At 38.8% G+C, this 18990-nt stretch overlaps 1 protein-coding gene across 4 annotated transcripts in view; it reads left to right on the top strand.

The window, feature by feature from the left end:
* The window catches only part of TLK1 (tousled like kinase 1), a 136169-nt gene that overhangs the window by 53531 nt on the left and 63648 nt on the right, over positions 1 to 18990 (top strand). For 3 of the 4 annotated variants that reach the window (XM_073305808.1, XM_073305811.1, XM_073305810.1), the window contains 4 exons: positions 674 to 745; positions 12032 to 12107; positions 17998 to 18044; positions 18683 to 18775. In XM_073305808.1, coding sequence (XP_073161909.1) covers positions 674 to 745; positions 12032 to 12107; positions 17998 to 18044; positions 18683 to 18775 — 288 coding nt within the window. The remainder of the gene's footprint in view (positions 1 to 673; positions 746 to 12031; positions 12108 to 17997; positions 18045 to 18682; positions 18776 to 18990) is intronic. The other variant, XM_073305809.1, reaches the window with a different exon arrangement.

Genomic DNA, 18990 nt, shown 5'->3' with positions numbered 1-18990 from the left:
ACTTACGTTGGCAAAACTTACGTCACCCAGGGGTATGAAAACACATCTCGAGTGACATAAGTTTCGCCAGCATAAGGGATAGTGTGCATAGAGCTATGTCGGTGGGCTTGCTTCTCCCATGGACATAGCTTCCACCGCTTGTTGGGAGTGGTATAATTATGTGGATGAGAGTTCTCTCCCGTTGGCGTAGAGCTGCTACATGAGAGATCTTAATAGCAGTGCAGCTTCATTGGTACAGCTGTGCTGCTGTAAGCTCTCTGGTATTAACACATCCTCATTCTTAACCTCTTAATCATTTAAGTGGTTTCCTTACAGGTGTTATATTGGCGTGACTGTTTCATGAGTTAGTGATCTGTCCTATAAATTATGTTCGTGCATTCTTTTCAGAGAGGATGTGTACATACAGTTGTTTACTTTCCAATTTTGTTACCAAACTACATTGTTCAGAAAAGCTTTAGAAGCAATTAAGAAACAGAATTTACTGTGCTGGAGCACACCATTTGTCCATCAAATCTGGTATTCTGCTTGCAGGTCATATTGTCTCTGCAGGTGATCACTGTGTCTTGAAGCATGAAATTTGTTTACCCTTACTTTGCATAACTGCAAATACTGTAATTTATTAGCTGTTTTAAAAATCTGAACATAGTATATGATATATTATTTTTCTCAATAGGCCTCAACAAATAATGAAAGTTCTAATCACAGTTTTGGAAGCTTGGGATCTCTAAGCGATAAAGAATCGGAGGTATGTATGTTTACAAAATTAATTACAAGTACAATATTTTAATGCAAACAAAATACTTATATGTTCTATTGTAGTTGACACTTTTATATGTAAGCTTCTTAAAGAAAATATAATATTTCTATATATACAAGAAGATTAAAAAGTGCATGTAGTGGTAAAAGCTGAAATTTGTTACACCTTTGGACCAAACTAATTTTTTTGAGATGGAGATGTGTATGGTAAGACTTCATAAAAGTGCTGTCATGGAGTGTCCTACTTGGAGTGCCCTCCTACAGCTGGCTGCAGCATGACAGACATGCCTGCCTCAGTTTCCCCTTTCATAGTCCCAGAAATAGTCCAAATAGTCTTCCAAAGTATAACTATAGCCTTTGGGGTTCATTTTATTATAAAAGTTCCATGCACATAAACCATAAGAAAACAAGTCCCAATGCCAAGTTCTACAGTTACAGTCCTGTCTCCACACAGTACATCAAGTAGAGCCCCAGCGTCCCTCATCAGTGCCCTGGCTATCCAGTGCAACCCCAGTGTCCCTCACCGTGTCCTGGGTCTCCAGCACAGTCCCAGTGTTCTTAATCAGGCCTGGGGTGTCAGCCTTCTCTGGTTTTGAGAGCCAGCAGGAACCTTTCTCTGCTGCATTCAGCCTTCAGCCCTCTCCAGCCTTTTCTGACGGTGGCTTTCTCACCCAGGAAGGATAGCTGGGCTTCCATGGGCTTCCAAGCCCTCAGCCCTTTTCAGCTTCCCAGCACTGGCTTTGACTTCTGATAGCAGGCTAATCCCTTTGTTGGCTTCCTTGATAATTCCTCCCTCTTTCCAGGGAGTCTCCTGACTGGCATCCTTAACTCACTAGGTCTCCCTCTTGTTGGGGCTCTTCCTCCCTCAGATTCTCCCAGTTTCTTTATAGTACCATGTGCTGCCTGGCTCTCTTAACTGGCCAAACTGTGGGCACCTGTTCAGGCACTGGAAAGCTGGACCCTGCTTAATTTAGTGGGGCCAGCCATCCTGTAAAAACCTCCTTTGGACCTGTGTTCAGAGAATTTTCACTTTTTAGCTTATGTTGGTTCTGCATTGTATCATGAAAGGTTAACTACATTTTATATATAAATAATAACTGTATTTTATCTCAGGCCTGTTATTAAAAAAAAGGGAGAGATTCTGTGCTATGCCTCTAAGAGCAGCTGGGGGAAAGATTAAGACCACCTATGTGCCTTCCTGATCCTGGGAGGCTTTGCGGAGGTGAGGCCCCTAGCATAACTCAAACAGCTCTGGAGGATCTGTCTGAGTTACAACGTCCTTGGGTTTCCCTGTGTGTTGGAGTGCTGTCCAGAAACTGCATAACTCTGAGTGCTGTGGCCCTGTCATTGAAATGCCCTTATGTTAGGACTCGCAGGTGAGAGCGGGGGCCTCAAAGTGGTGGTCTTCACAATGCATGCACTCGGGAAATCCCCCCTTTAGAGCACTTGCATACCACTTCAGCCCTTTTACCACTGGGGGGGACAGCATGAGGGTTAGACTCTCGCCCCAAGACTTGATATATAGCGATGCTACATAATGATTAAGATTAAGATTCTGTCGCAGGTATTTTTAATAAGAGTCAGGGAAAGGTCGCAGGCAATAAACAAATATTCACAGAAGCCTGCAGCCTGTCCCGGACTTTTAATAAAAATACCTTGTGGGGGACAGGGACAAACAGAGCGCTGACCGCTGCTGCTCCAGCCCCAGAGGGGTTGACCCAATCCCAGCTACTGCTCCAGTGGGGGGGGAGCCGGTCAGCTGTTCCGGTGGCCCTGCTCCAGAAGTCCTGGACGCTCTGGAAAGTTATGGAATCCATGACCCACGTGACTGTCATATCCTTCATGAAGATAAATTCATATTTTGGAATTAAGAATGGTGTGTATAGCTTGCTAAATTTTTACCTTAAGGCAGTAAAACTTTCACCAGCACAGGGAAACCTCCTTAGCCACTGTTTAGTTGTAGCTGTGTAAATACTCTTAAAACTTAATTAGTTTGCCAGTATTTATTATTCTGAGAAATACAGAAATGTGTTCAAAGATCAGACATTAGATCACTTTCCACTTCTAAAACCCTTTTTCTTCATAGTTTACAATATCTATAGCATCTGAAACCAAAATTTTTACCACCTTTATTTTTTTTCTTTTTGTGTGGTGTGTAAACTAGTTTTCTTATTGTAAGGATGAGTTTCTGGAGTTTTGGCAGCATTTTTTCCCCAAAAAGTGTTTTATAGGAAAAATTGTAGGTTTTTTCATGTTGGGAGGAATACCTATATAAAAATTACATGGACTTTGTAAATGAGATATAAAAGAGTGGAGAAGAGCAGGAGTAAATTTGCACCTGTCATGCTTTGAATGTTTTTTAATATCGTTCAAATTAGAAACAGCTTTGACTTTTTCCACATATGAAGTGAGGTACTGAACTTTTAGTCTGTAATTTCAAACATAAACTCTTTCTGCTGCTGGCTCATTAGCCCTATAAAAATGACAAATCAATTTTCAGAATTATTCCAACACTGCTAGTTCAGTTGTCTCCCTCATCTCTCCAGTCTTTGCCTTGAATCACTGTGAAAATATATTGCGTATCACTAAAGGTTAGTGCACTTCTGACATTCTGACCAAATGTGGGGTCAGTCAGTTGCCATTAATGGAGAGAGAGACAGAGCACTGGAAAGGACATTGTTGCGCCAAGTGGTTTTTGGATATCTAACTCTCTGTTGCCCATCTTATATTAGTATAGTTGTATGGACCCTCACACTCCAGAATAGTGTGGCAGAGGGCTCTGACTCATTGGGGATTCCCTTTTCCAGAGAAAATCTGCAGTCAGCATGAAGGACAGTGCAAGTGATGGAATCTTCTCTTATAGTAAATTCGCATTTGATAAATATTAGTGGGTCTCTTGTGCACCACGTGCTCCAGTACAGTTAATCTGTACTTTTTTAATTGGACCTTGTGATGGGGATGTACTAGGCCCTTCAAGGCTCCCTACTGGACTTAACCACATAACAGTTATAAATAGTTTTTAGTTCTTAAATAACCTATTGATTGATAGTTTTAGAACAGAATCAGATTACAGCCCCTTCCCCTCCCCCATGGTCCAATGTTCAGGTACCGGACTATGCTCAGAATTCCATGCTTCAAACTATGCATCTCCTGCCTGCAATCCTTCTTGGTCAGTGATGACTATCAGTGCTCTGTCTACTGCCTGGAGGAAGCTCACATTGTGGCTCAGTACAGTGTTTGCCAGTCTTTCCCCAGTTGTACCTGAGAAAGTGGGCACTTCGCCTCCGCAAGTATCTCCTGGACATGGCCATTAGACCACAATCAGACCCAGGCCAGGGAACTCCCCCATACAACATCCTGAATCAGCAAGGAGAGCGCCTCCTGCTGAAAAGTCCGCCTCTGGTGCTGGAGAATCCTCTCCCACAGATTCTGTGACAGTGCCTAGTTAGGAAGCACTGTCATAAACATGGGACTAAGTCTTCCTCTAAGTCCACTTCAGAAAAATCAGACATCCCATCCACCAGCATTGCCTCTGAGGACTCAGTACGTACTGTCTTAAGTCCCAGAAACTTTGGGCTCCACTGGCTCCAGGCCGTGTTCCATCGGTACCACCATTTCCAGCTCCTCACAAGACCCAGGACCCCCGTCACCTGCAAAGACAAAGTTTCCTTACACGTACACCCCAAATTTATCCCTGTAGTAGTTAGTTTCACCTTAATTAATCCATTCATTTAACTTTCATTCTTTCTGAAACTGCACATTCCCTCGATGTGTGATGAGCTTTGGCCTTTTACCTGAAGAGAACAAGACCAATCAGGACGTCCCTGAGACTGTTTATTGCGATAACAGAGAGAGCTGGGGGCATGTCATCTCCACCCAGAGAATTTCTAAATTGGTATCCGGGTGCATTCTACATTGGTATCCAGGTGCATTCTTCTGTCAACTCTTGAATCTTCCTCCCCCTACAGGGGTATGAGCTCACTCCACAGAGCACAGCAATCATGGCATCTCTTCAGGATATACCCTCCTAGACCTCTGTAAAGCTGCTATGTGGAGTTCCATCCACACATTTTAAAAGCATTACGCCCTGGTGCAGGACTTGGCTGCTGATGCCTCCTTTGGAACGGTGGTCCTCTGCTCAAACCTACTGTCCTGATCCTTGCACCCTCCTCCTACTTAGGTATTGCTTGTCAGTCACCCACAGTGGAGTACAATAGGGACCATCACTTGAAGAAGTGGTTACTTACCTATAACTGGAGGTTCGTTGAAATGTGTGGTCCCTGTGTGTATTCCACTACCTGCCCTCCTTCCCTTCTGCTTTGGATCTTTCTGATTCATGGTGGAGAAGGAACTGAAGAGGTGGTTGATCTGCCCTGTCCTTTATTGCCTTGATCAGAAGCATGAGATGAGCCTGGGTGCATGCACAGACCAACAGATACTATTTTCAAAGTTCTCTGATTCTGGGTGCATGATGCGCATGTCTAACCCACAGTGGAATACAGGTAGGCACCACACATCTAGAAGAACCTCCAGTTATAGATATAATCTTCTTTTTCACAGTACACAAAGGTTCAGACATGTATTAGGTTGCAGGATGCTGAATAAGTTCCACCTTGTCTAGACTGGAAATTTGTCCTGCTTACAGCCATAATCGGTCTGCCATTAGTTTAACTGCACTGGTATAACCCTTAAAATGGACAAGCAAAGCCACTACTTGCATCACTGGAGCTCACCCCATTTTTAATATGGGTAGGCTTGCCTGCTGTAAATAGCTAGCTTTGACCATCTACACCAGATATTGCAATGGGTAGCAATACCGATGGCTATAATCCGGGCAAATCTCCAGTCTAGACAAGTCCTTTATCTAGTATGCACCAAACCTAAGTATGGGTATCTTGAACTCTTTGGCTGGAATGATAGGTTGCTTAATCTGAATTGTTGTCACATGTTGTATTGCTAATTAGAAGCATTGCTGGTTAGCTAGGAGTGCTTTCATTTTAGGAGAAGTTTCATCATGTCCAGGTAACTTAAACCTTAAGGAACTGTGTTTTCATAATTAACAAGGTAGAGAGCTCAGATTCTGCCTAAGCTGCTGAAGCTTATTTCAGTTGTCTAGTAAGTGTGTGTCCCTTCCAAAACAGGTTCCCCAAGATGGCTGTAGTATACCAAGTTTACCAGTCACAAAGAGGATGTAGATCCTAAGTCTGACATTGTTTGTTTGTTCACCCCTTTTAATAATTTTGCTAGCCAGATAAATTTTGTATCTTGTCCTTCCAGGATGCATTTTCTTGGCATTAATAAATAGACGATTTTCTTGGCCAGAGGGGTGTGACTGCCTATACTTTTTATTTATGGTTTTTCACAAGAACAAAACACTCAATTTTCTGCTGTGGCAGTCTACTTAAGAAAAAAGTCTTAATTCTCTGGCTTTTTTTGTCCATCTTTCTGGCAAAGGAGAAAGATATAGCATTACAATATTGCTTTCACATTTTATCTGGTTAGATAGAATTAGAGGGTGGCATAGATCTAGCTCTGATCTTTGTTTATTTTGTTTGAATCCCCTGAGAGCGATTGTGTAACTTCCAGAGTACTGGTAAGCAAAAATTGCCCAACTTTCAGTTATAGAGCCTTTTGGCTAACTGACAGCCGTGCAAACTCAATGTTGTGTCTAAAAGTTCTGCTATGTTCATTCTGGCTTGTGCATCATAACTAGTTAGAGAATCTTTGGGACACTGTCTATACTTGGGCTAAACAGGTTAATTTAAGGCCCAGTTTGACCTCTAGTTGATATTTAAACAGTTCTGTTGGTGACACACGGGTTAGACTAGTGTTCATCCTCCCAAAGCAGTACTGGTTCTTAAGTGCTAAAAAGAGTAAAAACTACTAACAATGTAAGTAAAAAAAAAAAAAAGAGAGAGAGACAGACAGACAGCAGAAAAACTTTTGAATGTATGCCAGGAGCAAATCTGACAGGTAAGAAGTTTCTATTTTAAAATTTCTTTTCTCACTATAATTGCATGTTGAAGATCTTGCATTGTCTGAGACATGGAGCATGATCTACTTGGGTAGTATCTCAGTTTTTCAAATAGAAAATTTCATTAAATTTTTATAATCTATTTACCTCTTTCTAGTTAATCTTGAAGGAAATTTGTAAACAATTCTAGAAAGCAACTGCTAGTTGTAGAAATGCCTAATTAACTTTTTAATGGCACTACTTGGAGAACTATTAACAGCTATACAAAGAAATTAATGGTGCTGCCTGGTAACTCTCTTTGAACAATATTGCAGTGGTATAGGTTGGAAGTTAAGGGAGATGACAGTGGAAGTGTTCCATTGCACGCTGGAAATTATGCTACGTTGTTGCAATTCTGTGAAAGAAAAACATAATCCTATATCAGGGTGGTGCCTATTATCTAGGACAGAGCTTCCCAAACTTTTCTTGTTGCGTGTCCCCTTCCAGTAGTACCAGCTGCCCACAAACCTCTACCCTTCTCATCACTGGTACTTTGTGTTTTTTTCTTAACACTACCTGTCTTTAACCATCTGTCCATATTTCACTGTTACATAAAGATATAGTTATAGTGCAGGGGTAGGCAACCTATGGGACGCCTGCCGAAGGTGGCACGCAAGCTGATTTTCAGTGGCACTCGCACTGTCTGGGTCCTGGCCATTGGTCCGGGAGGTTCTGCATTTTAATTTAATTTTAAATGAAGCTTCTTAAACATTTTAAAAACCTTATTTACTTTACATACAACAATAGTTTAGTTCTATATTATAGACTTATAGAAAGAGACCTTCTAAAAATGTTTAAATGTATTACTGAAACGCGAAATCTTACATTAGAGTGAACAAATGAAGACTCGGCACATCACTTCTGAAAGGTTGCTGACCCCTGTTATAGTGTGACATACAACCAAAAAAAAAAACCCCCGGACTAAGTTCTGAGCTCTGCTAGGCTGGACAATTGCTGGGTAACTAAACCTGCGCTGTATGGTGATTGGAGGTGGGGGCTCTGTACATCTGTGTTCTCATTGTTACATTTTGAAGTAAATTAACTACCATATTTATATACAACAAATTCCCACTGAGTTTTAAAGCTTTGTCTCAGTAGCCTATTATGAAAATGCAATAAGTAAGGGCTTCAGTCATGAGAAGCGGGGCTCAGGTTACACACACCCCTCCCCCACAGGGCTGAAGCCCTGGGGTAGGGTGACCATCCATCCCGTTTTTTGGGACTTTTTCTTATATAGGCGCCTTTTACCCCCCCACCCTTTGTCCCGTTTTTTCACAGTTGCTATCTGGTAACCCTACCCTGGGGCTTTGGTCCCCCCACTGCCCTGGGCGGTGGGGCTCGGGCTTTGGCCCCCACGATCCTCCTGGGATCGTGTAGTAATTTTTGTTGTCAGAAGGGGGTCACGGTGCAATGAAGTTTGAGAACCGCTGCCATAGATTATTTGTATGCCTCAGAAACACTGATGAATTTATCCTCAGAACATTCTTGTGAAGTAGGAAGGTCAATTATCCTCAATTTACATATAGGGAACTGAGACACACAGAATAAGTGATTGATCCAAGGTCACACAAGAAGTCTGTGGCAGAACTGGGAATTCAACCCAGATCTTCTGACACAAAGTACAGTGCCTTAATCACAAGGCCGTATTTCCAAGGCTGTGGTGATTATTTCTAAATTGTAAAGTACCTTTGTGTATTGGATTCTTAAAAAAAAGTAACAAAAAAGCCCCCAAAATTCAGCAACCACATATTTAAAAAAAAAAAAATTTAAAGGGCCCTAAGCAGAGCTATTCACTGCGTTATGTCTCCTGCTGGAGGTTCCTTCCATGTTCTCTGAAAGATGATTTCTGGATTTCTGCCATGCCAAGTCTTTATTTTTTGCAGCTGTGATGATTCATAAAAAAATTAAGTGGAGGATGTCTTTACATTTTGAATGAGCAATCAGAAAAATGGTGGCACTAAATAAAGGAATGTGCTTTCTTGACCCATTTTTCAAAAGGTGTTACATTCTCTTCAAAGAGTTTGTAGTTATGCCAGATATTATGATGAGAGATTGTAACATTTTACTCCTTTAAGTAACATCTGGTTTGTTTTCACACTAAATGTAATATTTTAAAAGAATAAATTTAAACTTTTAATGTTACATAAAAGGGTTTTTGAAATGGTGTCATAAGAGTTGGTTATGGTAGACAATTTGTCATATGAAAGGTAAAGTAGGAGCTTGAAGATATATTCATAAGGTGAGCGGTGCTTCCCTTTGTGATGCTGAGACCTTAACTGTATTGCAACAGATTGTGAAAAATAATGTAGAAATTTAGATCTTGATTAGAAATGCAATACTAATATCAGTTTATGTAGTGAGAATGTTAGTTTATTATCAAACTCTGATGCAGTACTGATGCAATCACGCTATGCTTTGTTAGTGATAACGTGGTATATAAAAATATATCTGTATTTGACATCTTTAAATTTCTCAATGCATGACATACTTTTCCTTTCTTTTTTCCAGTGTATATTTATCTCCTGTTTTGTATGCCAGGCAAGGATGCAGAAAATATAGTAGAATTTAGAAATTAATCATTTTTCTATGTCACTAATACGAGTATTAAAATCTAGGATTTTTGAATAGCAGAATTTTAATAGAGATGCCTTGCAAATATAGGTTCTGATCTGCATGGGTGGACCTCAGTTAATTTGGTTGGATTCCACCCATGCGGATCAGATTGCAGATTTGGTGTGACAATGAAAAGACAATTTAGTAAATGCTGTATTTCTTGTACTACTTTGATAGAAAATAGTCACATATAATTTTACTGAATGTTTGTTCCTGAAAACTATACCTGTATTTCAGTGTCCTTTTACATGTGAATGACATAAGTTTACTAGATTCTGTTCACATTTAAGGTATGTAGATTTTGATTGGAGTACAGATTGGCTATGTGCAATTTATGGTTAATCTTAAACCGAGTTCTGTGGATTTTGAGTGCTTCTGATAGTGTATGAATACCTTGGTCTTTCCCACCATTATAAGTTTGTATTTTCTATTCTCTGCAGATAAAGAATTCTTTAAAACTCTTTTTATAGTCTTTGGCTGTAAATCTGAGTGGTGAAGGGGGTAAGATTTAGGGGGGAAAGTAAATTTAAAAAAATATAAACACATTAATTATACATAGGAAAAATTTAATGATTATTAAAAACTGAAAATCTCAGCACCATTAAGTGCTGTAGAGAGGGAAAGACATTACATATTTAAGACACAAATAGTACAAATTGGTGGTTTTCCACATTTTTTCTTTGAAAAAATTCTATATGCTACTATGAATTGTTCTGCAAGTAAATATAAAATATTTATATAGATCTGTATTTCTATCTTAACCCACAATTTTGGAAAGAGAGAATAATTATTTTAGAGACAGACTATTACAAATGAATACGTTTTATAAAAGGAAATATTAAGGCCAAAATTAAAAACTATCAAGCCAAGACAGAAACAAGTGGTAAACCACAAAATACACAGGTAAACTAGGGCCTGAACCACATGAAGTATAGGGGTCTTGCAATATGCCAGGTTTGTGTTTTTCTTCATAGTTCTGGAATCTGATATTGGTGGCTTTCTAAAAATGTTTTTTCTTGTTTGTAAGTTTTGCTGAAGTTTTATATGTGAAGGCAGCTTTATTATTTGGGAAGTGTTCACCAAGAAGATATTTCCCCAGCTCCATAGCTCTTGAATTTGTTGTAGTTCGTATGGTTCCATTAGAAGATGAAAGGTGCTGCTTGTTTTCTGGAAAACATTTTGTGGTGATTTGAGCTGATATGCCCAAGTTTTGCGTACGCATTGTGCATTATCATATGAATATTGTATTTACCAAAGTGAAAATTACCTCCAGTATAATTTTAGACATCTTATTAGAGTGCTAATACTGTTTGCAGTTTACGGTTAAACTAAACAAAACGAATGAAAAGGATTAAAAGAAAACTGAAATATTTTTCTACAAATCACTGGAGTTTTGATTTTTCAAAATGAAATTTAAATTCCTACAGAGGTTTATAGATGAGAAAGCTGATAGTTATTCTGCAATTGGAAAATTAACTTTTTGGGAAATTTGAAATGATTATGTAGACATATTTAATAGTTGTAAAGAATATACAGTTTTAAAAAAATATACTTTGGCTATTTAAGATGCTGTATTAAAATGCTAATAATGGAATAACAAATTTGAGAATAAAATCACTTAACTATTTTCCAACAAAACTGAAAGCAGAAAAGGAAAGAGGAAAAGATTACTTTTTAATGTCATCAATACTTGGTTAAATCTTGTCAATTTATCACTTAACATTAACTTGCTTTGTTCGCAGAATGTTCATTAAATGTTTAGACTGAACATAACTTTAGATAACAGTGCATCACTCAACAGCATAATATAGAGAAGCATTTGTAAGCATCATGTTTCTGCAGAAAGATATGTTTTGAAAATAGCTTTGACAAACTTTTATTCTTATATCAAAACTGTGCAGTATATGGAAGTCAGTAGTGTCCAGAGCTGTCAGCCCGGACTTGGGCCCCTTTCAGCTGGGCAGTGTACAAATATAGTAAAAAAGCAGATTTTGACCATAACACCTTATCTCATTTAAAACTATAGTAGAACCTCAGTTACGAACATCAGAGTTATGAACTGATAGATTAACCACGCACCTCATTAGAAACTGGAAGCATGCAATCAGGTAGCAGCAGAGACCAAAAAAAAATACAGTATCGTGTTAAACATAAGCTACTAAAAATATAAAGGGAACGTTTAAAAAAAAGATTGACATGGTAAGGAAGCGGTTTCTGTGCTTGTTTCATTTAAATTAAGGTAGTTAAAATAAACATTTTTTCTTCTGCATAGTAAAGTTTCAAAGCTGTGTTAAGTCAAGGTTCATTTGTGAACTTTTGAAAGAACAGTCATAACGTTTTGTTCATAGTTACAAACATTTCAGAGTTACAAATAACCTCCATGCTCAAGGTGTTCATACCTCTGATGTTCTAGTCTAAACACAACAAACAGGTGTAATAAACCTTATGAAGGGAAGGAGTACAAGAGTAAGTACTCATATTGTCATCTTTTTCCTTCAGTTAAAATCTGAAATGGTATTCCGGCTGAACTGAGACCATGTTTTATGAATGAGACTTTTTATTTATTGCATGTAACAATAATAGAAATAAGTAGAGCTGTTGCTGGATCAGATTCTTTTGCATTTAAAGACATTAATTTTCTTTTTGTAGACTCCGGAGAAGAAACAATCAGAACCTTCCAGGGGAAGAAAGAGGAAAGCAGAGAATCAGAGTGAAAGCAGCCAAGGTACACCAAACATTTTTTGAATTATAGCAAATCAGTTAGGTATTACATGCATTTAGTCAAATTATATTTGCTTGAACACATAAAATTTAGGGTTTGTCTGCACAGTCCTGCAGTGCAAACTATGGGGGTATGAATTGCAGTGCACAGTAAAGTGTTATACTGTAACTGTCCTGTGTAGACCCTGCTAGCGCAAACTAGAAGGTTCCTAGTTCATGTTTCAAACAGGACTACATCAACGTAAACCAGGTATCTTTTAGTTCATACTAGCAGAGTCTACACAGGACAGTTACAGTGCAACATTTTAGCACTCACTACAGTTCATGCCGGGTAGTCTGCACTGTGGGGCTGTGTAGACAAGCCCTTAGACAGCCTTACAGAGTTCTACACTCATTGCCTGAGACAAGTGGTGATTTTAACTGGTGAATAAAATATATCTTTTTCCCCATTATCAGTCTTGGGTAGGTACAGGCAAGTACATTCTGTATCTGAGCTGTTAATTGTGTAAAAGAATTTTGTATGGCTGCACTTAGCTCTTGCCATAATTCTTCTCACTAGTATGCCTCTGCAGTTCCTTTTCTTATTCCAGCTGATGAGCAGGAATTCATGCTTTTAAAGTTTTCATTTGCTTGCTCTTCAGATAAATTTCCATTATCCTGAGTGACCTTTTTCCATCCAACAAATGTTCATAGGGGAGGATTAAATAGTTGGGGGATCACTAGAATGAAATAGATGACTTACATCTGATATGACTTGACTTTGACTTGAATCAAGCCATAACTGTTACTATCCAGTGGCTGTTTGGCCTTTGTGAAATGTGTGGTGCTCTCAGTCCATTTCCTAGTGGACAATATATATACTTGTTCCTCAAAACACTGTCATGATACTTACCATTTGGTACTGTTTTAGACAAGTATGTGGTTCATTGAAATATCCTGTCCCATTTTAAGGTGACTTCTTTAGGGCAGGAATGGTGGAGACTCATAAGTCTCTGGGTACTATCTAGCATATAAAGAAAAAGTAGTTGTGAGAATGGGGCTTATTTTATTGTTTTGGTGTTCCATTTGAACTAATAAATATCCCTTTAAATGCAAATATATAAGCCAGGAGCTAGGAGCATTGTTCATTTGCCTCTTGGTCATTTACTGTGTTTTTTATTTTGTCTTTGTGGTTGGTTCTTGTCCTGCCTCTGAGTTGATACTTGAATACTTTACCTGTTCTAATCACTGGTAGGCCTTTTGAACTGGCAGTTCAAACTACGTAGAAATAATTCTAATGATCAAGATTGCTATTTTAAAATACTGTGGCTTAGCTGCCACTTGCGCCTGATTTTCCAGCCAAGGGTATGTATTCCATTCTGAGCTGAGTGGTGTAGGTTTTAGACTCGTTGGTGATGTACACCTGGGCAATCAGCAAACTGGGACTCTGGCAGCTGAGGGAATAGAATATCAACTGATTAAAAGGAAATTAGAGCCAACTGTGAGGGCTTATGGGGTTTGTTCATAAAGACAATGTAGTTGGATGTTCCCCTTCCCTTTACCAGAGTGATTGATAAAGCATGACCAGCCCAGGAAATTACTTGGGAAGGAGAAGGGGTTTGGGGTCTTTAAATACAGAGCCTTCTTGGGAGCAAAGATAAAGAACTCCTTCAAATGGATGTTTGGTATTTTTCGATTGGAGAAATTTATTAATTTGTGACTGCATAGTTTAATGTTAACATAGTTTTAAGTCACTTGATAAATCACAGTCACTTGTTTGGGTATGAAAACTTATGTCTCTGGGACTGATTTCTATTAAATATCTCTGGTCTGCTTGAAGCTACAGTGGCAATATTTCACACATACAGATAAATAAGTTGGGAGTTTTTCTTGTAATGTCTTGCCAAGACCTGAATTTTGGGTTTTATATGTTTGGTGCAATAGCTGATGACATCACCGACATATAAAACAATGGAGGCAGCTGCATTCCTTATAATGCTTTAGATGTTAATGTTGTTAACTGTTACAGAAGATACTCTGAAAACTAGAATAAATAAATTAAATAACTGGCTTGCATTATAAAACAATATTTTTATCCATTTCTTTTAATACTTAAATTATTCTAGGAAATTTTTTAGTATTGTCCTCAAGATTAGTTTCTCCTCTAGCTACTTATGCATGGTGTAAAGTATAATGCAGGCAGTCTAACTTTGTCTTGCAATATTTTTTTTTGTACATTTTTCAGGGAAGTGTAGGCTGTCCCTTCCCATGTTAAGCCAAAAAAGCAAAGTGTAAGATATGTTGCTTTAAAATATTTCTGTTTAGGTGATCATTTTGATTTGAGTGTTTACTGCTATTTAAATGTATAATTTATTTTGTTCTTAAAAAAAAAAAAGTTTCAGACAATCTGACACTCTCCTCTCACTTGACTCTTTTGGTCTCTTAACTGTTGTGGTACAGTCACCTCACAGAGGCTTTGCCTATTATAAACTTTTTTGGAAAATTTCCCACAGCTGCTTTTCTAGTGCTCCCATCATTGCTGCCCCTCATGGAGTGGAACAAGTGGTAGTAAAAGCAGGAAATTTTAACCATTTCTTAGAGCAGACAACCTGGTAATAAAAGCTCTTATGCCCTGGTTACCATTTTGTTACTGCCCATAGAACTTTATAACTACAATGTATCCTAATGTAGACAAGGCAGTAGCATCCTCCATGCTAGATAGGACAGAATTTCAAATGTGAAAAACAAGCAGAAAAATATCTGTTTGTAGCATAGGATCACCTTTCTGGCCTTCCTTATGCATTATAAAGAAGCAAAGGCACAAAGCCCAGTTTTTTTCCTTACAGATCACTTTTAATGTTTCTCAGCTGACAAACTCCTTTCTTACCCATCCAGGTCAGCTTTTAGATAATTGGCAAGACTGGTATGGATATGGGGAAAGTGATAAAATGGTGCATTTGTTTAAAAATGTAATAAACCATCTCCTTCTTTACTGAAACCATGAAGAGTAGGGGGTAGGTAAGTGTAGGGAAATGGCTTTTATGAAAGAGACACTTGCAGTATGTGCTGGAATCCACTAAACTGTGTCATTAAATGCCATCTTGCTTAATTAGGGTGATTCTAAGGGAACAGGTTTGTTTAATATGTTTCAAAAACTGTAAGAATTGGTTAATGGCAGAATAAGTCAATATAAGTTGCATTGTACACTGTAATAACTTCATGTGTTGTCGAGCTAGTTATCACTGAGTTGTCCCTCAGCATGATAATTACAATACATAATTACAAATGCTGTTGTGTTCTGTTCAGGTGTGTACAGATTTGTTAGCATAAGTTTCCTTCTGGTTCTTTCCTTTGTTCGCATCTTTCTGTTTTCCTGGTCTCTTATGGCTTCTCAATAAACCATCTTGCCCCTAATATGTCTAAATATATAATGATTTGAATGCTTTGTAAAGGCAATTAATGGAAATAAAGGAATATCTCCTAGCATAATGTATTTCTAGGTGTGTCTGATAATAGGTTTGAGTGCTTAATTTGAAACAGCTGTATGTCTACCGTGGTGTGACAATTAATGGGGTCTACAGTAGTTGTAAGAGACAGCTGCACCTTCATGATAGTGCTTACGTGAAACCAATGAACAAAAACCTCTAGAAGCTTAATGGCTGAAATATCAAATGCATTTTTTGTGGAAAACAAATGCATATGTATTTCTTTTTTAAAGTAAATTTTCTGTGGCTTGGTTCCCCAGTGTGGTTCCGCAGTTCTTCTCTTCTGGTGTCAGGAAGTGGAATAGCAAAAGATAGGCAGTCTCCCTCCCCTTTAAGGCACTGTTCCCAGTCTCTTCCTTCCTCTCAGTGAGGAAAACAAAAAACGCTTCACACTGATGTATTGTCTTTAGACTTCAAGCACAGGCACTATGAAAAATAGCACAGAGGAAACAGACAGACTCCCTCGAAGTGGAAAGTGTAGCCTGAGAGTGGGTGCTTCCTGCAGATCATCACTGCAAGGCTGGTGGGTCTGAATTGTCTAGTCAGCAATTCAGCAGTCCCCTGTCTTGCCAGTGGGAGCAAACCTGTATTGCGTGGCTTTCCCTCGCTTTTAGAGCACTCCCACTAGATTCATTTTAGAGAAAATGCCTAGAAGAGCAGGGGAAAAAGAGCTATGGTGCTTCATCCAGGTCCCTTACCTATTCCTTCCTTTGTTCTGAGGGGGAGGCAGAGATGCTTAATCTTGAGACCATTGCATGGACCAAAAAGAATACAAAGCCCTCCTGCTCTCTGTATGGAAGGACTCTACCCTAATTTACCCCAAGCAGTTCACTACACTCACTCCTTTGTGGAGCTTTTCTCTTCCACTCCCTCCTCAGTAACCTACCTTCTCTCTTTAGGCTCCACTAGAGATGCATAATGAGGACCCATCCCACTGGGACAGGTTCCTTAGGTTTATGTCCTATCTTAGGCCTCCTGTGAAGTCTCTGAGTCCTCAATAGGGTGCTCAGTGCTTTGCTCAAACCTTGTTGAATTCTTAGCTTTGGTGCTTCTTACTGTGCTTTCCTTGAAAGTGGAATTCCTTAGTCGAGGTCGCCTTCACCTGACAGGGCTTATGGCATTTGTTTGCCATCAACACTGTCTTGTTTTTCTTAAGGAAAAATTAATGCTTTGCACTTGTTACAGCTTCCTTACCAAAGCAGTTTCTTCTTTTCACCTGAACCAGGAGATTTCCCACCCCCACCCCCCAACCCCAACTTCTGTCTGATCACCAAAGCCCAGAGAAAATCCCCTGACACTGTGTGGATATATGTGGGACAGTGAAGGTGTACCCTGTCTCAAACACAGGAGTTCAGAAAGTCTCATTCCCTCTTCGTGCTCCGAGAGTCCCTGCAATGGTTTAAAGGCTCTGATTAACTTCCCCTGCTGGAATCTGTTGTTGCATTTGGAGACTCTCCTGCGTCTGTTCTGTCAAAGCCGTGTCTACTTCCATAGCTGAGAAAGAAACCTCCATAGATGACTATGCATGGCAAAGACTCGCAGCTCTGTCTGCAGTCACCTTCACCAAGCACTAGAGACTGGATCTGTCCTCTTGGTCAGAGCATTCTAGTCATTCCTCTGAAGATTTATGACTGACTTGCAAGGGGAAAAGAGCTGCTATCATCTCCACAAGGTGATACTCATTCTTTCTACTCTCTGTTCAGCCCCTTTGCATCTTTATATTGCCCCAGCTATCACAGCCTACTGAGTTAGCTGGTCAGTAATTTATTGTTGCCTCCGTAAATTGTTACTGTACTTCTAGTTAGATTTTGTCCTCACTGTTTTTGCCCACTCAGGTTCAAGAACTGAGCAAAGGGACTAGTATAGAAAGTGAGTTGTAGGCTAACCAGATTTGACATTTTTGGCAAATCATTAACTGGTGAGCCTGGAGACAGAGTGCCTAAAAGGTGGAGGAGCTTGGCACCAAAACTCTTGCCTGCCGACGTTAATGATGAACATCTCATCATGTTAGTTAGGGATAGTCTTGTGGCTAAGGCACTGGAGTAGGAATTAGGAGATATGATTTAATTCCTGGCTTCTCTGCTACAGACGTCTTGTGAGAGTTGAACAGGCCATTCTCTCTGTGCCTCAGTTTCCCATTTGTGTGTTTTTTTTTTTTTTTTAAAAAAAGCATAATTATACTTCATTGCCGTATGTGGATGATGTGAAAATAAATTAGTCAAAGTGCATGGAGTTCTCAGATGCTGTGCTGATGGGATGCCATATGAATATCTAGATAGAAAGATCACACATTGGCTCACCAAGCTGCAGAAAACTGCTTAGCAGATTCTAAGACTTTATTTGACATACTGTATACTTTTCACCTCCATAGTAAGTATAGCGGTCTATTTTTGTCACTTCTAACGTCTTTAATTTTTTCTTTAACTTCAGGGAAAAGTATTGGGGGACGTGGTCACAAAATTAGTGACTATTTTGAAGTAAGTTTTTTATTTATTTTGAAAATTATTTTTTTGACTTCTTTAAGGTTGGAAGTAACTGTTTAAGATACTAAATTTAGTTAAATTCACAAGCATAAATGTAAAGAGTACTGCACTACTCAGGCAACAGATTTGTTTAGATTGTCACCTGCCTTGATTTAGAAACACAAAATGCATGGCTTTCTATACAAAAGTAACACATACAAGTCATGTCTACACTGTGAGCTAGCAATGTCTTTTAAATGTTACATTATTTTTACTAGTGTGGACAGGAGCTCAGTCTTTGAGAGAATAGTGATCTTTAATAGACCTTTTTATTTTTAGATCTAACAGTTATGGTGGGATGTTATCTTGGTCTTGCTGGAGCTGAAAAAGGATGAGGGGAATGGATGGTTTAAAATAAGTAGTTTTTAAAACATCTTTGGAGCTGTTTGTAAAATTTATATTTAAAAATTAAAGCTACATCTTAAATAGTGGTTTTTGGGTTTTTTTTTTTTTTTTTGTCTTTTTTGCACTCTCTTCCCTTTAGACGTGTAGGTTGTGCAGTAATACAGTAAATGATACTTTTTTTTTTTTTGCCTTACAGTCGATTTTCGATAAGAATGTTAACTAATTCTTTGGCCATGTTTCCTCTTCAGTACCAAGGTGGAAACGGCTCCAGTCCTGTAAGAGGCATATCTCCTGCAATCCGTTCTCCTCAAAATTCACATTCACATTCCGCCCCTTCTTCTGTAAGTTTGAACTATTAATCTGTTCAATTTCAGCATTCAGTTCAAAAGTTTTCAGTCAGTGAAAATAGCCTTAATTGGGAATCACTGATTATAAATAATCACTGTAAATAGTGAAACTTTCTAAACTTACTTTCAGAAAGAAATCTATAATACTACTTGTTTGGTTCAAGAAATAAAGTTCAAATTTTTAAAAATGCTTTCAGTAAATTTTAGGT

This window comes from Lepidochelys kempii, chromosome 11 (assembly GCF_965140265.1).
Source record: "Lepidochelys kempii isolate rLepKem1 chromosome 11, rLepKem1.hap2, whole genome shotgun sequence".
Lineage (NCBI taxonomy): Eukaryota > Metazoa > Chordata > Testudines > Cheloniidae > Lepidochelys > Lepidochelys kempii.
The sequence above is the reverse complement of the archived record's forward strand: the minus strand, read 5'-3'. Positions and strand labels throughout refer to the sequence as shown.